At 37.6% G+C, this 26,906-nt stretch overlaps 4 protein-coding genes across 7 annotated transcripts; 1 reads left to right on the plus strand and 3 right to left on the minus strand.

The window, feature by feature from the left end:
* Nucleotides 1–170: 170 nt before the first annotated feature.
* Nucleotides 171–4,388, minus strand: LOC119985691 (uncharacterized calcium-binding protein At1g02270). Its single transcript, XM_038830010.1, has 10 exons — nucleotides 3,673–4,388; nucleotides 3,476–3,580; nucleotides 3,276–3,381; nucleotides 2,774–2,994; nucleotides 2,601–2,677; nucleotides 2,387–2,495; nucleotides 2,157–2,282; nucleotides 1,431–1,547; nucleotides 1,193–1,300; nucleotides 171–922 (listed from the first exon to the last, which is right to left on the minus strand). The coding sequence occupies exons 1-10, from the start codon at nucleotides 3,808–3,810 to the stop codon at nucleotides 683–685; spliced, it is 1,347 nt and encodes a 448-aa protein (XP_038685938.1). The 5' UTR covers nucleotides 3,811–4,388; the 3' UTR covers nucleotides 171–682.
* Nucleotides 4,389–5,857: 1,469 nt separating this feature from the next.
* Nucleotides 5,858–9,670, minus strand: LOC119985695. Of its 2 annotated transcripts, XM_038830016.1 has the most exons (4): nucleotides 9,486–9,670; nucleotides 7,774–8,920; nucleotides 6,950–7,493; nucleotides 5,858–6,572 (listed from the first exon to the last, which is right to left on the minus strand). In XM_038830016.1, the coding sequence occupies exon 2, from the start codon at nucleotides 8,874–8,876 to the stop codon at nucleotides 8,439–8,441; it is 438 nt and encodes a 145-aa protein (XP_038685944.1). In that variant the 5' UTR covers nucleotides 8,877–8,920; nucleotides 9,486–9,670; the 3' UTR covers nucleotides 5,858–6,572; nucleotides 6,950–7,493; nucleotides 7,774–8,438. The 2 variants fall into 2 exon arrangements, with proteins under 2 accessions (XP_038685944.1, XP_038685943.1); XM_038830015.1 differs by having other exon boundaries at nucleotides 6,950–8,920.
* A 3,819-nt stretch (nucleotides 9,671–13,489) lies between these two features.
* On the plus strand, nucleotides 13,490–15,071 carry LOC119985622. Its single transcript, XM_038829910.1, has 2 exons — nucleotides 13,490–14,227; nucleotides 14,303–15,071. Exons 1-2 carry the CDS (start codon nucleotides 14,066–14,068, stop codon nucleotides 14,915–14,917), a joined length of 777 nt encoding a protein of 258 aa, XP_038685838.1. The 5' UTR covers nucleotides 13,490–14,065; the 3' UTR covers nucleotides 14,918–15,071.
* Nucleotides 15,072–15,463: 392 nt separating this feature from the next.
* On the minus strand, nucleotides 15,464–26,825 carry LOC119985621 (endonuclease MutS2). Of its 3 annotated transcripts, XM_038829907.1 has the most exons (22): nucleotides 26,414–26,825; nucleotides 26,205–26,333; nucleotides 25,929–26,096; nucleotides 25,775–25,858; nucleotides 25,412–25,462; nucleotides 25,084–25,140; nucleotides 24,921–25,003; nucleotides 24,443–24,566; nucleotides 24,300–24,359; nucleotides 23,582–23,827; nucleotides 23,077–23,206; nucleotides 22,569–22,693; nucleotides 21,971–22,054; nucleotides 21,526–21,573; nucleotides 21,209–21,339; nucleotides 20,956–21,038; nucleotides 18,982–19,085; nucleotides 18,411–18,481; nucleotides 17,436–17,719; nucleotides 17,198–17,317; nucleotides 16,910–17,077; nucleotides 15,464–15,978 (listed from the first exon to the last, which is right to left on the minus strand). In XM_038829907.1, exons 1-22 carry the CDS (start codon nucleotides 26,672–26,674, stop codon nucleotides 15,938–15,940), a joined length of 2,652 nt encoding a protein of 883 aa, XP_038685835.1. In that variant the 5' UTR covers nucleotides 26,675–26,825; the 3' UTR covers nucleotides 15,464–15,937. The 3 variants fall into 3 exon arrangements, with proteins under 3 accessions (XP_038685835.1, XP_038685836.1, XP_038685837.1); XM_038829908.1 differs by lacking the exon at nucleotides 21,971–22,054 and having other exon boundaries at nucleotides 26,414–26,819; XM_038829909.1 differs by lacking the exons at nucleotides 21,526–21,573; nucleotides 21,971–22,054 and having other exon boundaries at nucleotides 26,414–26,821.
* Between the last annotated feature and the right edge of the window lie 81 nt (nucleotides 26,826–26,906).

Raw genomic sequence — 26,906 nt, forward strand, 5'->3', positions numbered from 1 at the left:
ATTACAAGCAACAGAAGGGGTGGTGGCGCAATTGGCTAGCGCGTAGGTCTCATAGCTCAGAGTGATCCTGAGGTCGAGAGCTCGAGCCTCTCTCACCCAATTTTTTTAATAAGTTATATACATTTTTTTATTATTATTAAAAAAAACGACTTCTACCTATCTGCGCAAAGTACACATAATCTCAAGTCTTTCTTTTTTTCCTTTCCTTTCTATAATTTCACACTTCTATTTCTACTACTTAGTCATCTTTCTTATCCTCTCCGTTCCTCCTCAATTGAAAAGAAAGGAACAAGGCAAGAACATAACACAACAGAGAAATTAGGTTAATTTCTACGGTCTGCCCTATACCCTCTGAGAATGTATGTATAGTGTTTCGAGTCCCACACAACTTTGGTGCCACAATACCTTGTCTCCCTATCATATGAACAACTTTCAGTAAAAGGCTCATCAGTGGACTATCTTAGTATCCATCTAATATCTGTCAATGGCCACTTTCCCTTCCCATACATATCAATACACTATAGAATTGCATCTGGGGTGTTTTTTTTTTTTTTTTTTGATAAATCGTGGGGTTATGTTATTAATTTTTTTGAGAGATGAGGAATCGAACTTTGCACCTCATGCAAGTTATGACGAGCATATCAACACTAGCCAACTCTTGCTCCCTATGGGTTTGGTTTGGTCAGGATATCAACTTTGAGCACGGCATCCCTATCGGTGAGAAAACAACTGTAAGTCGAGCATGATCAGAAAGCGAATAATTTTCAGGCCACCTTCCTTTCTCCACTTCCGGAGGGAATAGCACAGCATTCTTCACGCTGAAACCAACAGTCTGCACTTGATTACCCTTCATGACGTTGTCTTGGACTTCATTGATTGTCTCGTCCCTCTGCTCCGACCAAGATGGTTTCCAAATTTGCTGCTGCACAGCCATCATTCAACACATGAAAATGGCAAACAAAAACGTGGAAAAAATGTTAAGCATACATTAAAAAACACAGAAAAAAAGGTTCATATAATCAAACCAATGACTGTATTACTGTGCCCTCTAATGCTCAAACACCCTGTAACAGTATTCTTAACGCTAGAGCCTGCAACTGCCAGCCAGGTGCAGTACTACCAGAGAATACTCGGATAGCGAAGTATTTTTCCATTTCAATGAGAGCAAATACTTTCTCGATCGGACCATTACCTGAAATTCTTTATAATCAAGCACGCCATCTCCATCAGTGTCGGCTTGGACCCACAGGTCCTTTGTCTCTTCAACAGTGAGCCCATGCTGGTGGCCGGTCAAATTAAGCTGTAGAACCAAAAACCATTAGTAACTTTCTATGATCACAAAAACAGATAACGCTATCCTACAGAGCAACCATAATAACAATAACAATAACACTACCAAAAATAAATTCCATTTAAATCAATTAGAATACCTGTCTAAGAGCTTCACAGAAACCTGAATATGTGATGTAATCACTGTCATTATCAGCTTTCAGAAAGGCAAATGCATCATATTCCGTCAGCGAAGCTCTCCGTAATAGATACTGAAACTACAAAAACAATTGCTGTCAAAGAAGGATTGAAGAAAATCCTCTCCCTTTGAAGTTTGAAAAATGAAAACCCTCACCACAGTCACTCAAACATCTACCTCCCCATCCACTAAGCATGATCCATATGAGGGTTGTTTTAAGCCTGGAAAAATATGCCAGGTATTGCAACCATCTTTTTCACCAGGCAATAGCCGAGATGATCCAGAGACTCATTTGCTTTGTGCTTTGAATGCTCGTCTCCTATACTTAACCCAATATGAGAACTACTATACTGCAATTTTCATTTTATGTTTTAGAGGAAATGGACAAGATTTCAGTTGGGCAATTTTTATTTCCTGAATGGCTCACATGTCAGGGGCCTAAAAAAGAGATATAAGAGTCGACAAGCACATTGATAAATCTTCCGCTTATGGACACAGGAAGGAATTTGGCATGAAGATATATAATTGCTCCGGTATGACTTCCATCCAAGAAGCAACATAACGTCCTCAATTTCAATTCTAAATTTAAGTCACATACAAAGTCAACCTTGTAATATATTATTACAAGGAACTGTTATCATACGCATATAAGGAGTGTTCAATTGACGGACAAAATAAACTTTCTGACCTTAAACATGCCAAACACAGCTTCTGTCCAACTTGCTTTTAGTAGTTTTCGATATCTATTAGGATTAAGAAGCCATATAAAATCCACACCACAAATGTTCCCCCGATGATTCCGATGGCTAACCCACTGTGAGAAAAATATTTAGAATGGGGATATCAAAAACAAATATAGGCATAGGCTAGAGTTTCTGCCAAATGGGAATCCAAGTCTAAGAGTGAATGTGCAAAAACCTTGTGAGCATCAGCATCAGAATACCGATGAGCTGTATCATATGAAGATATAAACCCTTGAGATCTTAGAAATTTATAAACATGTCCACGTTTGCTCCCATTCCAATCACTGCAAAAAAAAAAAAAAAGGACGATATTGGACAAAAAAAAAATGAGCATGGGTCCAGAAGGGAAGCAAACCTATCATGAACTAAGGGATGCATAATAAATTTACCCGCAGAGTATGATGGGCATAGGATTAAGCTTGTATTCCTTCTGATAAGATTCCACATCTTGCAAAATTTTATATACCTTTTACACAACTCAGATAATAAAGAAAAATCAGAAATAGTGAACAAAGATTGATGATGAAATGAAGCACGATGAGGGAACAAGAATGGAACTTACCTGATGAAGTCGCACCAGAGACAGAGTTGAATCATGAGGAAATAACAAGTGTGTGTTCACAATAAGAATATCCTGATGAATATCATTGCTTCGAGATTGCGAAAATGGGGAAAGTAATTCAACATGTAACAATTGAGCAACACGATCTCCACAATCATTGAAGAGCGATTCTCTATAGTTAAGAACTCTAAAATAGTCCTTGTGCACCGCAGTTAGAAGACCTAAACGTCCTCAAAGAAAGACAAGACAAAAATTACGTGAGCATGACCTTTATTCCTTGAGCCCATGACAATTTTGTCCTAAAAATACACTACATAAAACTTCTTATTCCTTACCTAATTTATAAAACAAAATCAAGCAATCTCCAAAAATATCATAACAACGAAAGAGCTGGTTCAGAAAGGGTATTGTTGGTCCTTTTATAGTTTTATATACGAATTCACCAAATAACAAAGAAAGCTTGATTGAAGCAAAAATCATGAAGAAATGAAACAAAACACACCATCACCGCGGTTGTTGGTCCGTCCAAGTTTAAAAATAATATAACCGGCATCACCCAGCCTCCTCTCATATATACTTACAAGCTCTTGGTTTCCAAGCCAGAATTCCTGCATCAACCAATCTAATACTCAGTGTGACAAGTACTAAAAAGTATTCTCCGCAGGATTTCTACCGTAAAAGAGAAAATAGCAAAAAGAAAACCTGAAGACAAATAATGGAAGATTTTTCGTACAACAACCAATCCAATATCCTGTGGTTCCTGGCCAACCAATATGCTCTATAATCACTTTCTCGACAACTGTGGCCCTGATGGAACAACGCATTACAAGACACGGCGTAACAAGAATGAGTGAAAATCGACCCGCAAAAGAGAAGAAGGAAAAGAAGACGAAGACGACCTTATGGTTGAAGCGTTTGTAAATGGGTGCGAGGATGTTGAAGGTGGTGCAAGTAATGCAGGGTTGTTGGTTACGGTCCCTGATTGATGATGCTATTGCATAACTCCCAATCCTTGATATCCTTCCTTTCATCGTCATCTCCTTCTGGTGTCTTTGGCGCAATTCATCAAACAGAAGACGAACCCGAAATGCTTTATTAGATATAGCGCTTCGAGAGGAAACGGGGAGTTTAGCAGAATCGAATTGGTGGGTCTGTCGCCAAAGTTGGGAAACGGAAAAAGGGTAGACTGGGTAGTTGTTATTATTTTACTTCCCAAAAAAAAGGTAGTTTTTATAAACTGAAATACCGGTAAAAGAGGCAGGCGTCAACCACCACAAACCCCCAATGCAAAACCAAAAGCCACAATGCACCACCACCACCACCACCAAAGCGATAGGAGTATAGGACGACGTGAGGCGACGAGGGGGCAGCCTCACTTCTTTTGGCCTTTTGAGTTGCCCAGTTTTTATGCGATTCCTATGTGTTTTTATGGCAACAAAAGGAAACAGAGGAGAGAGCTATATATACATATTTAAAATGCGCATTATTCGATCTCTGCTCCAATTTGACTGGACACTGGCCGTACTCTTCTCTCTCTCTCGTTATCGGCATCTCTGTTCTTCTACTTTCCAGCATATTTATATCCGTTCATCCTCTGCTTTTCCCTCTTATATTTTGGTTATTTGACGCAAACCACTGGAATTAGATCCTTTATGCCGAATGTTCTTCGTGAGAAAAAGTGATCTTTACGATGATCATGACGATTGAAGACAGGAGCATCCAATTCACTCCATCTAGAAGCCACCATTGCAATTTGCAAACGTTTTAATTCCTAACGTCAGTAAGCGCCTATTTTAATATTGACATAATGTGAGTTTTCACAATTTACAAGTAAACCCTCAGCACATCGAATTCTCTCTCCTCTTCAATCTAGTATGAAAATACAGAGTGAAATGCAATTTTTTTTTTCTTTGATAAGCCAACAATATATTCAACCACAAAGAAAACACAAAATAAGACATCTCAGGAGATGGCTTAAAGTAGCTAGATTAGGGACATACCCCTAATCGAAGGACGAGTGCGAGAGGAAGGTACAGTGAAGATATTCCAATGCATGAAAAAAATATTTACAATCATACCCAGTGAAGAACAACAAAAAATAGTATGAAAAAGATAATAAAAAACTAAGAGCCTAAGATTTAAAGAGCCAATTGCAGAAAGGACTCAATTTGAGTGGAGTGGGAACTGACGTTTTGTTCCTTACACGCCTATAGCTCCCTCTGTTGAGTAGAGGAAGTTGCCTCAGCTTGTGTTTAAGTACCTTACATGTCTGTGGTGCCTTGTTGCTGAAAGCCTACCTTCGAATACCATGGTCAATGGTATACATCTTTTGTAGTTCCTTGGAAGATGCTTGATGCTTGTAAAGGGCTGCTGGCTTTGCCTAGTCCCTTCTGCATACAGTTTGGTATACTTGCTGAAGTATGTAGCATAGCAGCAAAGCAGCTCTACTCGAATGCAGCCCTTCCCCATGATACCTCGTCTGAATCAATCCTCCAGGTGACAAGATATTCCCAGAAGCCATAGAGGTGCCAGCTCAAATATTTTTAGCAAGAACTAATTTCAAAAACATAGCTAAGTGCATTCCACCACCAATATTAAGAACTAAAACATATCTGTCATGCTAGTATCTTCAAGTAAGGCAATAGTTCTGCAGTGGTAGGACACACCCCAAGTGTCGGAAAGGAATAGGAAGAAACACTAGCTTGTACAGAAATTAGTGGAGCACACACTAGTATACAGACAGGTCTATAAAGCCAAGATTAAAGGTTTTTCATTGCAAGGAAGGGCGCACACACACCTAAAACTGTAGCTATAGAAGCCCATATCAGTGAACATAACAGGGAACAAGACAGAGAGTACACAGCATATTGAGGAAGAGAAGAAGAAACGCACGCACACCAAAGAGAAGCAAAACACAAACGCCAAGTGAGGACAGAGTATGGCGGTAGCCTAAACCTTTAGTTGTTTTTTAACAGAATGTATACTAACAACAACGAAGCAGAGCTAAATTTTATATATTCCAAGTAGGCCAATATTTGGTAGTTTACGCAGGAATATGGATTAAAACTTAAAATTTTCAAGGTAAGCAATAATTGGCTACGAGATTATTTCATTTCAAGCATGAAAAGACGAACTATTGTATATAAAACCCTCTTCAACAAAAAGACAATCAGTCGTGCATGCATCATATAAGCTTATAGTGAATAAGTAGATCAAAGGAAGCAAATTCTCTATACTCCTATTTTGCTACTGATAAAGCACAACGTATAATTGCTTTATTCTCCCATAGTTTCTTCGGACTTGTGATCAAATTTTTGCATGTTAAGCTGAGCCAATCACTTTCTCAATTCTAGCAACCCGAGCTTCAAGTTTGTGTTGTGGAATCTGAATCTCAGGTTCATTCATTCTCTTGTTTCATTTTCTATGGCCCTCATTGGCCATTCTATTGCAGCATTGACATATGTAGTCACTTCCATCGGAGTTGTCCACAATTCCATTTCTTTAACAGCTTCATCATCCACTACTACTAAAGTTGAATGACAATGAGCACAATCTACATAAGTCCTAATATCACTAACTGCCCTATCGGGGGACATTTTGTTGCCTATTGAAAGATCCCAATACTTCCCCCACAATGGGTTCTACTTCGTAACAGAAGCCCATACTTTCACTGGATACTTTTGGGAGGGAAACCTGGAGAAGCATCAGGATCATTACCTCCCTTCCTCTCCGTTGCAGCCCCCTAATACTTTGTTAAGAGTAAAACATGCATTGTTATCGCAGTTCTTTCCAGTTATACCTGTAGAAACACAGAATACCAAACTGAGATGCTTATCTACCGAGACTCCCAGCAGTCAGCAATTAACCACACAGTAGAGTACAAGCAAGATCAAGCTTGTAACTAAGAACACAGATGCAGAAACAACACTAAGTCTTGCACACAGCAAACAAGACTTAGTATATCAGACAAAGACAAAGAACTTCTTCATACATAAGACAAAACTATATTTGCTTCTAGAATTGCTTACCTGGCAGCACCACAAACACATAATAAACAAATAATAAAGACAGATGACATGACATCCAACAAGGATAAAAACAAACACAATACTTGGTCAAACATAAACCAAGTCAACACACAATTTCAACTTAGCTAAGCCTCAACACCAACAATACCTTTAAGAGCTCCATTGTCTGCTGCCACTGAAGTTGAACCGACATTTTCCCTGACTTGCACAACTGCTACATCAGCTTCTCCTTGTGCTTTCTGTTTTTGATGAATGAATACTTTCTGTTTTTGGCTTAGCAAGCCTTTGATAAAACTCTCACTGCCTTTTCTTTTCAGCCTCATTCTTTGTAGCCAAAGCCAGAAAGCTGTTCATGGATGGAATTTCTTTGCTTCACAAACAATTCAACAGAACAGGTACCAAGAGATGTTGTCATTTAGAATCAAAGTCCAACATCAGGCCTCGCTGTCAGACCAGAGAGGGGTAGCACAGGAGAAAACATTCACAGACAGCCGAACAGAAGATGCCCTGTGGGTGGATGCTGTAAAAATGGGATCAAAGGGCTTATATGCTGTGGCAGTATCTAATGTGATATGACTCTAGCACACTAAGCAGACATATCTGCTAGCCTTCAGAACTTGAATGCATATCACTTTCACATCTCATCAGCGCTGCTCAAAGCCAGCTTCATTTTCCAAAATGAGCAAAGACACCTACATTGGAGAAAGGAGAAGAATTTATCAGAAACAAGTTATATATTCTTGAAAATATTTAAAACATGACAAGTTATTCATCTCGAGAGACAATTTAAACTGTCTGAATGTACGCACTTCATCCCTGCAAAAATTAATATCCAATTCAGGATCCCATATATAATCAATCAAAGTAGAGGAATGAGTAAACAAACAACAATAACAAAGACAAAGTAACGATTATGTAATGCATGTACAACCTGCAATAAACTTAACAACTTAGTGAGATTTCTACGAGTACCAGGTAAAAGTCCATGAAGATCCCTCATTCGAGGAACTTGATAAAACCTGTACTGCAATGGCCAATGCAAGACAAAAACGCAAACCGTCAACTTAAAAGTAACCCTTGTGCAGAACTAACATACAAAGTGACACTATATTCGTTAGATTGTGATATTGGACCATTCAACAAATAAGTGAACCCACAAATTAATTGACTTGTGCACTTCCCAAAAGATTCGAAGTCCACCAAGCACAAACATATTACACTAGTAATAAAAGATTAGTTATTGGAAGAAACAACGAAAAAAACTTCAATACATTAATACTGCACTACATTTAAATGTAATAATACTTGTCAAAAGCACTCTATATCTGTCAGTGCTCAGATCCAGTAGTCCGGTTAGAGAGAAACTGGATTTAATTCAAGTTTCACAAGAAAATGAACTTGAGCTTGCTTAATACCCCAAACAAGAGTTGAGCCAAAGGAAGCTCCATAACAATAAACATAGCAAGAAATATAAACTGTTCCTACAGATAACCAGGACACATCAGGTCCGATATCAAGTACTTGCATAAAGTTTCACCATTCCTATTTGTTCCATGAACTTAAGAAAGGAAAATTAGTAGGAGCTTGATAGTGACTAAAAGATAAAGAGTTTTTCCAGTAATACGATGTAGGTATGTCTAGCTCAAATCCATGCCATCTCCAACTTGGCCACAGATGGGACTGACAGTAGAAAAAGCTCTCTCGAAAGGAGAAGGATGAAACTGAGCATCACGTCGGCGTTTGAAACCACAGATATCACCAGGAGTACTGTCAGTATCCAGCTTCCTACGCACACCTCTAACTGCTTGCTGCTCTGCTGGAGTGAGGGGAAAAAGCTGGCCGCTCACCCGGCAAAGGGAACTATGGTTATCATACAAAATCCTCTGGTTACAGTTCTTGTCACAGATGTGAGTGAGACCTGTTTGTTTGCAACAATACATGTTTCCACATACAAGTTCGTTTTCACATTTGTAATCGCATTTGTGAACTGGATTTGGCCCATCTCGACCTAGAATGGTCGACAGATAAATGACATTAGCAGCACCACCAATGGTAGATTTTCCATATGCTTCCATTGCTTCAGGAAGAATAGCAACTCCGAATTCTAGACTTGACAGTTCTGCAGAGCCCAACAGAATGCAATAATTCATCAAAAACGAAAAGATTCTCTGGATCCATATAGTCGACAATTTCTGGTTTTGTAATAAAACTACATCAGCCTACACCTAAGATAGCTAACCTAAAATTGTAATGCGAAACTCTGAGTCTCTGATAAAAGGATTCGACAAAGGAGATAGCTTACACTGAGAAATAAGGAAAGACGCTTACCCACACTTTTTTCTATGTTCATTAAACAACAGCGCCTTAATTACATTAAAAAAAAAAAGAATAGTGCCTATATGTAACAAAACGGAAATACCCTAAAATACAGTAATATACCTACATTTTCATGGCTACAATAAGAAAAATAAGATCAATTAACCAAAATAAACAAACAGATCTGGAACACAATCACATCTTCCTCTCAGAAAAAGCATCGATATCACAAGGACCAACATGGGTAACGGCCCAAGCACATCGCTAAAAGCCAAAGGGCATAAAGTTCCAAGGGCGCTAAAACACAGATTTCTCCCTAAAACAAATAAGAAATAAGAGAAATAGAAGATGGGGCGGGAATGACTCACCCGGTATCCAAAAAGACTGAAGCAGCTAGATAAGGCTTCTGTAACCCAGAGATAAAAACTTCTCTAAGTTTCCCTGCAGAGAAATTACAAAAGGAGAAATAGAATGGAAGATGTGGGGAGTGGGTAGGGTTACTTTATAGAGAGAGAAAAAAAAACCAAGTGTTTGTTGACGTTAGATTCGAAACAATTATGAGTAATAACTTACTATGCATATAAAATATTAAAATGAGACCTAAATGCAGATGTAAATGCAAGTGAAATTTGGGTGGGTGTTCCTAGCATAAAAAGTAGCGAAATTGTGGGTGCGAGCTTGTCTCATTTATGATTTATCGAATCCTTTTGCTACAATAGTGGATAATGTGCGGATTACAGCTTTGACTGATCACGTGCCCAACGTCTCTCTGTCCCCTAAATCTCAATAACTATTCAAACGGCCTCTCAGTAGACTTTGCTTGCTAATCCTCGTTTGACACGTCTGTTCCGGTAACGTTGTCGTCGGCTACAGTTTCTGATTGGGCTCAAAACTCAAAAGTGATGCTTGGGCTGAGACGGGTTCCTGGGGTCTGTTGTAAAAATATTACAGCAGACCACACCGTAGAATCAATCAACGGTTAGATATAATTTGATATAATCTAATGGCTCATATTTTAAAAGCCCAAAAATAATATATTTGTTTTTCTTTCTCTTATGTTCCCACACAAAAGACCTTTCTCTCCTTCATTGACGGTCAGAGTAAGAAATTGACAAGGAAATCGATCATCATCTTCGTCTCCCTCGATCTCTTTGTCTACATCGTCTGTGTAGTGAAAGGGAGAGTCGATCTTCTACATCATCTTCGTCTTCGTCGATCTCTTCATCTCCCTACACATCATCTTCTTATGGGTTTCCTTTGGTTTTTGAGTTTGATTTGGTTATCTGAGTTTGATTTGGTTTTGGGGGTTTGATTCGATTTCTAAGTTGGATTTGGTTTCTGGGTTTGATTGATTTCTGAGTTGGATTTGGTTTTTGGGTTTTGCAAGCATGAGTAATTGTTACTAAGTACATCTCCATTTACTATGTATTCATTTGAATCATTCCTGTAGCATTATCGTAAGGCATACTTGAAGATGGAGATTTTCCCATCTAAAACTTGCAGATGTACCAACTACGATGGGGAGATAGAGCTTCTGCAACTCTGCGTGTGGGAACATAAGAAAGAGAAAGAAATCCCATTTTTGGCTTTTATCTTATTTTTGGGCTTTTAAAATATGAGTCATTGGATTATATCAGACTATATCTGACCATTGACTGATTTTACAATGTGGTCTGCTGTAATATTTTTACAACAGACCTCGGGAACCTGGGCTGAGACCAACATCTCATGAGATCCTTATTTCTTTCCTGTTTATTTATTGGGAAAATTTCATCGAAAAGTCTAAATGTCCCAGCAACTTTATATCCCAACAATATCTCAGTCTATGTGGCAAGTTTAGGTGAGCATGCCAACATGATATTAATTTAATAAAAAAATATCTCTCTATTTTAATGACCCCAATACCCTTCTAACCCTAAGAGCACTTGCAATGGTGTTATTTTGTCTGGGCCATCAAATATGTATGGAGTTTTGTGTTTTGCTGATGTGGTTGTATTGAGTTTTGTGTTTTGCTAATGTGGCTATATTGGGAGATGTGTTTTATATTGAAAGATTGTGTTTTGGTGTAGTTTTATTGGGGACAACATGGAGGGCATGGGAATTTGTTGGCCACCATGTTGGGTGGGAAGGAAAATGTATAGGAATTTGTGTTTTGTTGATGTGGTTATATTGGGAGATGTGTTTTGTTAATGTGGTTGCATTGAGAGACGTATTTGCCTTGACTTTTTATGTAATAGAAGTGGGACCCAATATAAATTTTTGTTGGGCTAGCAAATTAAAACCACTGCAGTTGCTCTAACCTTTCCCCTCCTCTTGCCCCGGCAGCACTTCTCATCCCACATAGTATTACGCATATTATGCGCAATCCTTGTCATTCTTACCTGTCTTAGCTGGTACGATCCTTCAAGGGAAAAGCTACAACTACCATTGAAGAAAGCAGCGAATTTAGATCCCGATAGAGTTGCCGATAGAGATGTATCAATAGAACCCATCTATCTCTCCTCTCTCTCTCTACATTTCTTGTTTCTTCTTGGATTTTGTTTCTTCTCTGCGGGAATAGAATGGTAGTTGAAGTCAACCAGATAAGAGCCTCTCTCTACGGTCGTTGTAACTGGGCTAGGCTTGATCAAAGTTTGAAGTGAGCTTGTTGTGTCAATTGGGCCTCTCGCAAGTGAGCTGTGATTTGTGGCGTGTCTTCACATCCTCATCCTCTACTTTGTACTTCTCTGCATCCACCATATTCTTTATAAAATTTCATTGTAATTTCACCATCTTCATCCAATCCAATTAAAAATGTCATTGTAATTGGATGGCAATATTATATTGTTGCTATTGTTTGTTTGTGTGCAATTTGAATGAAGTTTGCCTTTACCGTTTGTAGTAAACAAGTAACGATATTGATACACATTCCAGCAATTCAAAAACAAGGTAATTACAATAAAAAACAATGTAGTTGAAAACTAATAATGAAAAACAGTGTAATTACATTGTTTTTGAAAACAATGTAATTAAAGTCTGTGTAACTCAAAAAAATGTAATTGCAGTAGCAGTGTAATTACATTGTATTTTCAATGTTCCAGATTTTATTTAATAACGACCCGATAAAGCATATCGACAATGGATCTTATTGAAAAGAGTTTTACATGTTGATTTCGAATATGTAATTTTTTTTGAAATCTAACATGTATTTTGAGAGATAAAACGTTTTGAATTTTCGTTTAAAAAAAGAAAATGTAAAAACATGTGATGTCATATGATGATGTCAGCAGCAGTAGTAAAAGAAATTAGACCAAAAAAGAAAGGTATTTTTGTCCCCAAAAAATAACAAAATATCTACTTTCCATGTCACATGATGATGTGTCTTTGCCACATAGACTGTGATACCTTTGGGATACATTTTGTTGGGATATGTATTACTATCGAAATTTCATGCCAGTCCATTTCTTAAATTTTTGAACACTTAACTCCGGTAAAAAAAAAACTTTATCACTCTAAAATATTATTAATAGACTAATTACTTTCTTATCCTTACTATGTCTTCCTCCTCCCACAACAACTTCTGTCTTACTCTTTCATTGTTGTTGTTCTTTGGAATCCAACCTAAACTGAAACTCACATCACCCTAAACATATTTTGACCTTCTATCACCATTAACTGCCGTTCGTTTGTTCGAAAAACAATTGAAAAGCTACAACCACTTCGAGGAAAAAGTCTCAAATTTAACCGATTTCGACAATAGTTTGCCACACCACCACCATCGTTGGACCCCCCTCACTAAGAGGCACAATGCTAACACCATTGTGGTTGCTCAATTTATTGACCTTATTTTGTTGGGTGAAACATGGAGGCATGAAGTTTGGTTGACCCCCATGCTTGCTTGTTTGGCCCACTCTTCTTGCATGCCACAAGAAATGGATTTTAGTGAAAAAAAAAATTGCGTTGTTGTGAGAGAGACACCTCCATTATCCATTAAATCACACAAATCATAATTTTCAAAAAAATCATGTTTGAGACCCCCAAAAAGTGACGCCCAAGAGACCTCCATTTAATGTGGAGTGTTGAATATGAAGTGGACCCTATATATATGTTTATAATCAATGACTATTTTAATACTACATAGATTTGAAGGTCAAATTTTAAGAGTCTCTAACATTGTCATTTTCCAAAAAAATTTGATGGACAAATGGTCCAGTCACCGACTAAGAGCTATTAACAGGCCATAGATCCCACGAATTCAGAAGTACTGCGACTGTGAGACAATCCTCTTTGGGGCGTTCTTTGTAGCCACCTTTTTTCTGTTTTTTTTTATAGCACAATGAGAACAAACAACAAAGACGAAAACAAACAGCAAGACAAGAAGCCCGCCGCATACAAAACTTACGACATGGTGGATCACGTCCACTATCTAGTAACCATTAAAGCCCATGGGGAAGAGGGTTGGGAATGCAATTAGACCTATTGTCTAGTGCGGCCCATTTGGCCAATTTGTCGGCTCAACTTTGGCCAACTTCAGCATTGCAATGCCTGCTAACTTTCGCCGCTGTCCATCCTATGCTTCTGCTTTTGTAACCCCTTGGAAGACGAAGACGAAGCCAGAAGGAGTTTTCATCTTCAAGTGTCCATAATTAACTTAAAAAGAAGAGTGACAGCGCCATTGGAGCGAAGATCGGTGGGCTATGTGAAGATTGAAGAAGGCGTACACGTACGAATCCATATAATCTAAATCATGCACTGGAAACCGCACGTGTCTATAGAAAATACTCATTAAAATCACTTTCTTTCCCCGTCATTATCTTAGCATTTACTCCTCTCCAACAGATCTTCCGTATAACACTTGGACACCTCTCTTCCTCTCCCCTTAAAAACACTCAGATCTCATTCATTCCTCTATTTTTTTTAATCTCTCTATCTTTCTTTTCCTTTTGTCTGAGGAGAAAATAAGGTCGCAATGGAGATCAAACTTGTTGATTTCTTTCTGGTTCCATTGGGACTGCTCATGATGGTGGGATATCACGCATGGCTTCTCTACCGAATCATGAAGCACCCCAGGAAGACAGTCATCGGCGTCAATGCCATCAACCGCCGATTCTGGGTTAGGGGTATGATGGAGGTGAGTGTTGTTCCACCATCGAATATGCAATTGTTGTTTTCTTGCTGACTCCTTTTTGTGGCAACAATTTTGCAGGACGTGTCTAAGAATGGAGTTCTGGCAGTGCAGACGCTGCGAAACAACATAATGGCCTCGACTGTCTTGGCATCCACTGCAATTATGCTCAGCTCTCTAATAGCAGTCTTGATGACAAGCAGCAGCGGGAACAGGTCAGCCTGGCTAGTGTTTGGTAACAGGAACGACGTCAGCTTCTCCATAAAGTTCTTCTCCATACTGGTATGCTTCCTGGTGGCGTTCTTGCTGAACGTGCAATCCATCAGGTACTACAGCCATGCAAGCATTCTCATCAACGTTCCTTTCAAGAAGATGTCCCCTGACCGCCACCACCATTACCTCACGACAGAGTACGTGGCCGGAACAGTTAACAGGGGAAGCTACTTCTGGTCTCTGGGTCTGCGAGCTTTCTACTTTTCCTTCCCTCTCTTCTTCTGGATCTTTGGACCCATTTTCATGTTCCTGTGTTGTTTTGTCCTGGTTTTCATGCTCTACTTCCTGGATGTCACCTTGGAAATTGGCTGGGTTTCTGGGGTATCTGACTCTGCTGTTACTCTCCCAAATGATGAGAATGGGGAATTAGGTTTAGGGGTAATTGATCCAACCAACCAAATTAGTAGTAGCATGGAAGCATAGAAATAGAACAGAACAGAAAAAAAAGAGGAGAAGATATGGATGTATCCACCACAAACAAATAGCAATTCAGATTCAATCCTTGTTGAACTGAATTGCACTGCCACTCTATCCCCTGTTCCAGTGCACCTGCCAATAAAAGTTCCATTTTGTTTTGTGTTCTGTGTACTCCGTTCAGCTTTGCAGAAAATTGAAACTTCATTAAGCAAACAAACTTGAAATAATTGAATGTGAATGTGCTGAAACAAACGCCAATTTAAGCATACCTATATCATATCCCTTAAGACTTGGATTTAAGAATCATTCTGTCAACGTGATTATGACCCCACTCCAAGTAGTAAGACATAACTAAAATATGATACCGCACGTTCTAACCTCTTAAGTATTTTTCTCACATAAAAAGCCTTTTCACAGGAGAAGTAGACGAGGAGAAACTATTGTAACCCATAAATTCTGATAACGATATACCACATGCTCAGTTAGGTTGGGTAGGGGGTTCACCCCCGGGTGGGTAAAGGGGAATACAAATTTGGCAAACACATCGGTGCAGACATTAAGTTAATCTGAGTAAAGTAGATAATAACTACGGTAGAGTGAGTAGGGCCTCCTAACTTGAGTGCTAACACACAGGTTTAGTGGATTTGATGGTCCAATGCTTCCGCACCCCGTTAATGTCGATTTGTAAAGCCTAATGTATCACGCTAATCATAGTATGATATGTAAACGAAAAATTTCTTAGATATTCAAAATATTGACTGAATGAGGAAACTAGCAGATTCTATCATAAAGCATCCTGGTAAACCTATTCCGGTATAATAACTTTTCAACCTACACAATCAATTACCATGTCTTGGTTTGTCATCAATCAAGGATAACAAGCGCTGACTGATTGATGCTCCAGCAAAACTACCTTGAATCCAGAGGGTGCAGTGTATTCTTGTCCCCAAAAGCATTTCTCAATATTCAAATTGTCTCTGGACTTGATTTATAAGCTCTAGAAGGACATTTCTATGCTGTCCATCTCTATTCCTGTCTTGGCAGCATCAGGATCAGCTTTTTTTGCCCTTATTGATTAAAACATAGAAAAAAAAAAACACGTTATCCCTGAATATTGTTTAAACTAAATAAATTTACTTAAAAGTCTCGAGAGTTCACAATATATATTTAAAGGAAAAAATATTCATCCAGAGAGAAACCATACCAAGCTTAAAACCTGGTGCCCTTGGTTAGAGACTAAAAAGATGATATATCATAAATTTCCAAAAAGGAAAATACAAGGAAAAAGAAAACCTTCAACAATTTCTCCTAGTAATCTTCAAGATGCTAGTATAAAGCCTAATCTTCTCCAGTCTCTTGTAAAGCCAGGTTGCAATGCTGATGAGAATGCTCAGTTTTGATTCCTTGTTCAGTCCTTTTGAATATTAAGATTCCTAGATGTTTACTAGTATACATGCCATGTATAAAATAGAGTGACGAACTGACGATACACTATGGTAAAAGTTATAATTGTAGCTGTGAATACTACTTTCATAGTTTAATATATTTTAAATGTGTGAAAACTAGAATCTGAGAAGGAGCCTCAAAAGTTCAACTTGCAGGGTTCCATAATAGTTGTCTAATGACATCTTCCATATTAATGCATTTAAACAACGAGGTATGAATTTATGTTGCCTGAGCCAAGATCTCCTGCAGCATTAGATTGCTTGGGACCATAAATGGGGCAGGCACAAAATTTTGGATTGGGGTAGGCTCCAATTTTTTTGTGATCCAGTATACAGATTGTGTTTGTAGTGATGCCAAGCCAGAAATTCAAGTTCGAGTTAAGTTTGAAGTTGGAGTTAAGGTGGGAGTTGACACGGCATCATTTCATCCACAGATAAATTGGAGCCCTTTAAGAATTGGAGCATGACTTAATCCCAAAAATTTAGGAATTTTTCGGTAGGTGACAAATGCTTTATCAATTTATCTACCTATGCATGCACTGTTATCTCTTACCATTCAGCTCTTCACAGTTTACATTAGCCAAGTTGAACTTCAACTTCATGTTTCCGACTTGAACTACTATTTCTCTTTTGGATGGCTCCACTCTTAAGACTGTCACTGTCTTGCCGAGCGAAGAAACATGCACCATATCACCAACCTTGGGAAGGTCAGCCCTTTCTACTGCGTTGTGGGAACAATGCGGAAAATCAAGTCAATAAAATACTGCACCAAATGTAGATCTTTATCGTGTTATTGAACCATATCCACTAGAAGCAGATTTTATCAGTTAATTGAAAATACCTTGTGGCGATTGTATGGTAACTTTGGAAGTGGTTGAACTCTCAGTTTCAGTTGGATGTTCACTGTTATCTGTTGCAGTACACAGGTGATCACTTGCCAAAGTGCCCTGGCTTTTACATGCTACAACGGGTTTTTGCAGACGTAGATTTTATCAGTTATTTGAGCAATGCAAAAACAGATCGTGTCAATTTATTAAACCACATCAACCGAAGCAGATTTTATCAGTTGACTGAAATACCTGATGGCAGTTGTCTGGTATATTCAGAAGTAGATGAACTCTGAGTTTCCGTTGGATGTTCACTGTTATCTGCTGTAATGAACTGGTGATCACTTGCCAATGCACTCTGGCAAGTGATATTTCTTGCAGATGCACGAAGCTGCCACAATTTCCTGTGAAGAGTAGAACGTGCAATTGATGCAGCCTCAGATATTTCTCGCATCTTCGCATATCTTTGATCAGTGCCATGTCCCAGGACCTTCCTTTTGGCAAACAAAAGTTTTTCATGAAGGTCTCTTGAAAGCCTACAATGGCAAATAGACGCCGAGTAAAACAACCAAAAGCTTATAGTTTATGTCTGCATAATCTTAGAAAATGAGCCACGTGCTTTACGAGGAGCATCACAATCTCCAATTCATTTGTGCAAGACAGGATACTGTGTTTATGTTTTTGCTGGATGATACTCTTATCGACTTGCAACCTAATGATAAAGCCTGGAATAGGTACCATATTCACATTATCTTGTACTCTGTCCCTTCGGGGACATCAGATAAAATTGGAAGCACACATACTCCTTTATCCTCCAGTCTCTCTTTCTTCATTTTCATGACTTCTACCAACTTCAAGGAAACCATTACAGAAGAAAAGTACCAAGGAAACCTCATCAAAATTTTCCGTCATTTTATCTTTCTTTCTTCTTTCGGGGACAAAAAATGATTACACAGTGGTGGTAGTAAAATAGAATTGAACAAAATTCAATGGGAAAAAATCCCTTCTCATTAGGAATTTGTTACAAATCAGCAAAATCCATGCAGCAAAGTTCATTCAAATGTGGTGTTAGTCAGACTTACAGACTATATTGTTCATGGCCCCTCTTATAACTTTCTGATCTTTAGTAGGATGAGGAGCTCATTGCATGACAATGTCACCGTAAAACTAGCAGAAACTACAACTGTTGCTTGAATCAGATTAAATTAACAAGGAAAAGATTCTTACATCAGATGATGCCGTCCCTCAAGAATGAGCTCTTGAAACTGTTGCTTGAATATCTCCATGTCACTGATGACCTGCACTAAAGCATGAAAATGACGCTTATAAGTAACAAGGACTCTAGCCAACATATGAAACAAAGAAAAAAAATTAAGCAGAAATACTGTAGTATATATGCCCAGTTGAAAATGACTTTGAATCTGAAAGTAGGATATACATCAAGTGTTCTCCGAAACCATGCATTCCAAAATGGCAAAATTCATTATTAAAATGGTGAAACACAGCTAAAATTATATTAAAATGCAAGCAGGTAATTCAGAACCTGTCTTGTTCTGTAAGGACAGGGTAGGGGTGGGTGGAGAGGAAAGACAAATGATAAACACAAAGGAAGTATGTTCAGATCATATAATATCATACTTTCAAGAAGCTGATTTCTTTTGGGTGTTCAAAAAACCAAACGTAAAAATAATGGTAAACTTTACCTGACCACATTAGAAAATCATAGATATCATAGGCTGTCAATAGAATCCAATACTTTATTATAAATTAAGATTACTAAATTAAAAGTGAGTGTTACCTCATTGATTTCTTCGCTGGTAGTACCATATAGTGTACGAGCAGTACTAACAATTATGCTGGGTAGTCCCAATTTCGCAGATATGTTAATTGCATTTGAACGACCTACAAAAAGAATAACACCACTAAGTCATACCACAGTAACACTAAATATATTAATTGCATTTGAACAATCTACAAAAAGAGTAACACCAGCAAAGTCACATGAAGCAATTGTTCATGGCACTAAACCACAGAAACACCAAGTATTCTGTATTCAAATAAAGAGAAAAAAGAGTTCTGGAATTATGTGAGGCATATGGTTGAAACTAGTGTTCAGCCCATGCGTAGAACGGCATTATAATAAAAAATAAATAGACTGCACTAGACAACAAATTTGGTTGCATTCCCAGTCCACTTCTGCATGAGTTTCAATAGGCTCTTCACAGTGCCCATGATCCTCCTTCACACTGGTTCAAGTTGTAGTGTGGCAAAGGCTCATCTTTTGTTATGTGTTTTTTTTTTCCTCTTGTTGCCCATGTGCCATAAAAGAACTTAAATCAACTCTTTTTTTTTGTTGTTGAAATTGTATCATATTCTCATCCATAAAAAATATCTCTGGCTGCATTCTATCTATCATATAGTTTCTTTTCTTAGTGTATATCAAAAGTGAATTCATCAAAATTGATAATTTTACATATCTATGTAGAACTATACATATAAAAATAGAGTGCAAAACTCAACAATAGGAAGTCAAGAAAGTTTTATTAGGACATCTATACTAACTAAGAACATAAAAATAATCTCATTTAAATCACAAAGACCAAGTAAGAACAAAAGCAAAAAACAAAAGTACCATCATACCTTACCTCATAATTTAACTTGATCTAAGACAATTGTAAGTTAAAGTAATTTGGCTACAAAAATTTCTAAAACAAATCTTAATGAATTTCATCTTCTCCATCTCCTATGAATTTTTGTGAATACATAATTGAATAGATCCAAAAATCTCTCCAGAATGGTTATTAAGGTATCATTACATTTAATACATGAAATATTTTATATGAACATGTATTTCAATTATTTTAAAATATATATTAGAAAAAATAATACCACATGTTGCGATTTTTCGTAACCACTTGTCATAATATTATGAAACCATTTGTTGTAATTGACACAGACGTTTGCAGGACTCAATTTATTATTATGTAAGAGATAATGATCTTTAGTGGAAATGGAATGTGTTTCATGGAAGCAGCACCACATTAAATAGGTATTGAACACTCCAGTGAACACAATTCAAAAACAATCATCTATCTAAAATACTTCCAACTTGTCATCGAAGTTCTGTGCTCCTGAATGTTATTAGTCATGCGTCAAATTGGAATATTTCAAAATAACTGCCATTTGAAAGCTCTTTTCGAATAAAGGCCGTCTCATTTGTAGAGCTGCTCAGGTGCTGATGGATGCAAGTCATCATATGGTACCATCTACGCAACTCCAGTTTAGGAATTTTTGGTTATCAAACTCATGTTTGAGATAGCACATGTGGAACTGAATAGCAAAAAAAAAAAAAAAAAAACTAAACACTAGTTTTGGAATTTAGCAGAATTGAGGTTCAATAAACAGATCATTGGGCCGAAACATGAAAAGCAAATCTTGGGTGTCAAAGTTTGGTTTCTAAACAACAAGTATGTTCTATTCGTTATTGGGTGGAAAAAATAGAAACCTAGAGTTCTATTTTACTAATTAAATCTAACCTACTGTACTTTTTTGAAAAACATTAGAATACCAAATAAAAAAGGAAGATGACGGATAACAGGAAACTCAAAATTGTCTGGAACTATGGACAAAAACTATACTGGTTTTTTCAGATAAGTTATGTAATAAATTGCTACGCGGATAAAAGAATGTTGATGCCATGCTGATGAATTGGCAAAGATTTTTAATTAGGTAATGTAAAAAAAAATCAGGTCATGCACTCATAAAAGAAAACCTGGTACTCCCCAAAGAATGTTGTAAGTTGGCGTTAAACTCTCTTCATCAAACTCCATGCAAGCATTTTCAAAGGCATCATCACTGCCAGAACAGGGAACTTAAACATGATTCCATACAATTAAAACAGAAAATATGTCGAGATGATGCTGCGCAATTTGAATACCTTATAATCTGGGACCTTTTTTAAACAGATTGCAACCTGACCTTCCAAAGAAAAAACAATCTTGTTCTTTCTTTATACTCCAATATACCTGTATTTAAGGGATTTAAGTTCCCCATGATGTGTCGTAGCTATTGTCAACAAAGCTCCACTTTCAGCAAAAGACTCCAGCACTGACATCCCCAGTGCTGCTCCTTCAAGAGGGTTTGTCCCAGCACCAACCTAGTAACACCAAAAGGGGCCGAATTCAATTAGTTTTCATGAACTATAATAAGGCATCCATTCTTCTTGTTATTCCCTTCAATGACCCCATAATGATTTCAATATGTCATTTAAACCATGACAATTTGAAAAACATAATTTCAAATAAAGATCAATTCAGCCAAAAAGGCAACTGCAAAAACATACTTCATCTAGTAGCACAAGTGATTGATCTGTTGAATGTGATCGAATGTCCTGCAAGGTTAAGTATTCAATCTCATGAAGAACTTCAAATCAGAATAGGTAAATATCTTCACATGAGATATCACCAATCACAAAATAGCATATACAAAAGAAATCCTTTGACTTGAAAGATCTCCCACTTATTTTGTGATAACATTCTGAAATGTGGCCAATCTCCAAATATTACCAGATTTTAAAATATGTTTTCTTATCTATATTTTAATGGCAAAGATGTAATAATCTGCAACATATGCATGCTACCTTGGATTCCAAGAGAATCAAATGAAGCAATTTGTCCAGGCATCAGGAACTTATTAACTTGGTTTTGAGATATTTGTGAACACATGGAAGATGTTGCCCAAAACTATAACAAAAGGCAAAATCAACGAGAATATATAAAGATATTCACCTCATCAGTATAAAGGAGGTTGTGGCCTAGTAGTAGCAAACTCCTTACAGTTGCAAAAGGTGCAAGGTTAAATTTCCCCTTCCTCTACACATTAGGAATATAACATTATAACCCCATGACTTATATCTATCAGTAAACCATCAGTGGCTAGAGCTAACTTCCTATCCATTTAAGTCAAGGACGTACTGGATAAACAACTCATAAACAATCAAGTGAAAATAAATCAAACATCATGCAAAAACAATTATGACAAGACGCAAGATCAAATAAATGCCTTATAGGTAACCATAAGTGGCTAGAAACTTCCTACTTTCAGATTTAAGTGATGGAGTTTGCATAAATTTACTAAGTGATGGAGTTTGCATAAATCCACTACAGCAGAAAGCGGTCAAACTTATCAATGACATAGATGAGTTTTAGAAAAGCCTTTGAAGATGAGAGAGTCGATGCAAGGTCCAGCAGATATGACAAAAACGATGCATTAATTAAGAAAAGAAATCCCTCAAGCATTTATAAATAATGATGTGTAGCTTGCCACTGTTATTCCCAAAAGGATCAACTCAATCATGCTACAAAGGCTGGGGAAAAATATCCTTACACTTATTTGTTTCAGGTGACCAGAGAAGGTAGATAAAGACTGGGACGACTGTTCATCGCCAATATCAGCAAAAACATAATCAAACCATGGAATTTGAACAGATTCTGAAGATAAAATATGAAGACCTGCAATATTAAATTACATTAACACCAAGCAATCCTACAAGTATCATGAAGCTCCTCAAATGAAAGGACTGAAAAACTCTGCTTCAAAAATGAGACTAAATTGCAAAAAACTTCCACCAAAAACACGGTTCAAGGAAAGTTGTTTTGGAAGTGGACTTTCTCATTGAATTGTGATAAGACAACTAATTCTATTTTACTTTGCCTTTTTTTTCATAGAAAACAAAGCTAAACATACCATACTACATTTTAAACTTGTTATACATATAACTAGATTTGCATAAATGTGCAAGTGCCATCAGAAAGCGTAAATATTGGAGAGTGCAGAGAAATATGAAAAGCAAACCAGAAGAAAAAAGTTGAAGCAGATACGATGATGAACCAACCTGACTTTGCCATCATAGCTGCCAATCCAACTGTCTTTAAGCAAATGGTTTTACCCCCAGTATTAGGACCAGTAACAACAAGAACTCTTGTTTTCTGGTCTACGAAAAAATCAAATGGAACTGGAGTAACCTGACAATGAAGAATAAATTTACATTGAAATAACTCTAAGATGCATAATAATACAAATATCATTGCCTAGTTACCTCCATCTTCAACGATGGAGAAGCCACATATGTTTTTCCTCCATGAAAAAGTTTCACCTTGCAATTTTCTGTTATCTTTCCTGAGTGGGAAAGATAAGCAGAAAAACAATTACATAAAGTTCAAGCGGAGTTAACTACTAGTACACATGTACTAGCACACAGTGTTATCATGGGATGCCACAACAAGAAAGGAGGGTAGGGCAGAGATACTTTCTGCAACTCAACTTTCTGAACTAACCCCCTGGAACTGAAAAAAAAAAAAAAAAAAAAAAACCTATGTTGTTAGACCTGGGTAACTTACAGCACTTGCTTTACTGCCTTTCTTCTGTGCCTTCTCCAGAAGCTGTCTATGCTGCTGGACTAATAACGGGTGATAACATTTAGATAGACACAATTTACATTCCTTTTTAACGGTGTATGATGTTTTTGAAGTTTTGTTCCCTGATAAGTAGACTTCTGCAGATAAAAACTCCTCATTGTCCTCTGGCAGATATATATTGGGAGATGTGCCTCCAAATGAAAGACTATATCTTGCTCGAGCATTGATCTGCATGTGAAGCACACAAATTAAACCAATTGGGGTAATACATTAGAACAAACACATATTATATCATCTAATTAATCATTGAATTAACCTTTGATCAGTGTTTTGAAATGACAGTGACACTGGTCTTTCTCAAAAGCCCTGCAGGTCTTCCTCAAGACTTCAAGACCAGTAGGCGACTTAAGGCAGAATTATTGCCTCTAATCCTCTTCAATCATTTACATTTTCCAACCTTAAATATGTCAAATATAATACATTTAAGCCATTCTAAGAAAATTTTCCAAAGGGCTTTCAAGATCTAGTTTGAACTTCTATTGAAAAAAAATCAGTAGTGCACGAACAAATATTCCAAAGTATGAATAAAGAATTAAGAGAGTGTGTGTAAGAGAGAGAGAGTGAGGTTTTGGGTTAGAAAAACAGAAGATCTACTGTCCCTCATACTAGTGGCAACGTGGCAAAAGTGCAAAACACCTACCACATCCAGTTGAACAACACTGTTCAATGTTTTCTCAATGTCATCAAGATCACTCTGCATCTGTGTAGATCATATCAATATTAGCAAATAATACGTAGTAGAGAACCATAGATAGTGAGAAAAAAAATTATTGAAGAAGAAACCTTCTCTGTTAACATCAAAAGAACATCTTCCTCAGCCTTTGCGACTAATGCTCTTGCTCGTTGCAACTCATCATTTAAAGGGACAGCAGAGAGTGGCTCCACTGTGTTTCCAGTGCCCAAACCACTACACAAACATCCCATTTCTCAGTAGAGATAGAGAGAAGATCTTCCTTATTAAATGTTCTGAATGATTGTTAGATAAAAATCAAACGAAATGGCCTTTCATATGATGAAGCATTCAGCTTTTGGTCTGTTTAGTGGTTTCTTAATTATTAAAGGATTCCCTCTTGAACTCTAGGCAGTATAGTCCATTCCTGTTGTGCATTTACGACATAGCGACTTTATACGGCAGCCATAAGTAACTGATGACTTGTAACAATATTGGCACTTGAATAAACTCTATAGTACCCCTGCAATCATGCAAATGCATATTTATGTCTAACTACAAATAAAATGATACGCAGCTCAAATTATTAACCTGGACAAAAGAAGACCCTTCAAGATTGTCAAGTGATCATCTGCGGATTTTATACACCATCTTCCAGCAACATTACTTACTTCCTAAAACAAAAGCACATAATAAGTTGGGCAGGGATTTCAAGGAAACAAAAGAGGATGTCCTGTAATTATAAGCATCTTACCAGAAAGGGTGCCTCATTCATTTCAACACTTATTAGCCGGTTCATTAACAGATGTATCTGAAAGAATACAATTACATTGTTGAAACGTTGCATCAGATGAGTAATTCAAGAGTGATGATATTTGGGGGATTAACATATGATGAAGCAAATATGCAATAGAAATTGCTTACTTACTAAATATCAGTATGTGGAAAGTTCATGCTGAGGGATATTTTTAACTAACCAAATACCAGCATTCCTAATTAAAAATCTTGATTGGTAACTCAAGTACGATTTATCTGGGTATAATGGATATTCGGAATTGGTAAAAGGAGAAATCGGATTTAACCTTTTCTTCCAGCATCCGGACTTGATTTCGTGATCTTGCCAGGGAAGAACTCTGAGGCAAGTAATTAAAAACAACATAAGAAGCCGATGACAAACATTCAGAAGGGATACTTTTGGTTTGTATATGATTTTCGAAAGCTTGATAGAGCTCTATCGTAAAATCAGTGAACCCAGAAGAAAAAAAGAGAGGAGAACAGAGAGATGAAGATTATGTTCCAAAAATATTTTCTTTTTCTATAAAAATAAAAGAATCCATGTAAAACATTAAAAAAAAGTAAATACAAACAAGGCATGATGCGTTCGACATCAATAAACCCTTTGATAGTTTAAAGAAAGAAACTGAGTGAGGCCGGAAAAAAAAAACCGCTGAGTCCTTGATCATTCCATCTTCGTCTATAACTTGATGAATGAGCTTAATTAAGGATCGATTCACCACAGGTTCAATTATCTGCAAAGCAATTTAACAAATTTGAAAATGGGCAGGAATAATCACCTTAAAAGTAAGAAGCATCACTTACCATCTCAGTGAGCGGCATGAAACGTTTGTACCAATCTGCGTCTTGCTTAATGGACGCTTTTAGATTAAGCTGCAAATCATGGACGGACTCGAGCAGAGCTACAACGGCCATGGCTTCATTTGAATCCACTGGTGAGCCCCTTCGAGCGCGTTGGATAGAAGATTCAACCTTTTTAAGAGAAAGAATCAGACACTTGCAGAAGTCCGGTTGGCATTTGAAGGTTAGCTAGTTTAGTGGAGAAAGATGAAGCAAGAGGAGTAGAGAGCAGTAAGAGACCAGAGCAAGGTTGAGGGCAGCGAAATCCAATCTGCAAGCTCCATGCTTGTGCATTTCTACTGCGGCATTGGTTTCATCCAAGAGTCTTAAGCTGTCTTGAAATGTCTGATGCAGAGACCATAGCTGGGCCTGCACAAAATAACAAAAGTTGAGATCGCGGTGGCTCGAAACCATCATGAGAATGGTCAATGGCAAGAGACAAGGACGACCTTAGTGGCTTCATGACCCAAGGAAGTTCCAGCAAAGGAGGCAACGGATTCGCAGAGCTTGCCCCATTCCAAAACCCTGAGACTGTCGCAGTGAACCTTTGATTTATGGGGAGGGGGAGCGAAGTGGAGGGATTGACCGTGGAAGACTTGGCTCTTGAAACTGACAGTTGTTCTCCTCCTCCTACTCCTATCCCGATCCTTGGAGTAGATTATACTTTCTGGGGAAACAAAGGATAACTTGGTAGATAAGGCAACGGCCATATTATCCGTTCTCTGATGAATTATCAATCAATTATGGAAGGAGTGACCGTGAGTCGTGCCACAACCCGCAATTCCTACTCTCGCAAAGAGGAGGATTGAGGAGCAAACCTTCCGCATGGGCCGGGCCATTAAGAGATATAAATGAAGGGCGCCGGGGGTCTGCAGTAAGTAAAGACGTAAAGTACAGCAGACCTCACTGTAAATTGAATGGATGGTTAGATTTAATCCAACT

The sequence above is a fragment of the Tripterygium wilfordii genome, chromosome 19 (genome assembly GCF_013401445.1).
Source record: "Tripterygium wilfordii isolate XIE 37 chromosome 19, ASM1340144v1, whole genome shotgun sequence".
NCBI classification, from domain to species: Eukaryota; Viridiplantae; Streptophyta; class Magnoliopsida; order Celastrales; family Celastraceae; genus Tripterygium; species Tripterygium wilfordii.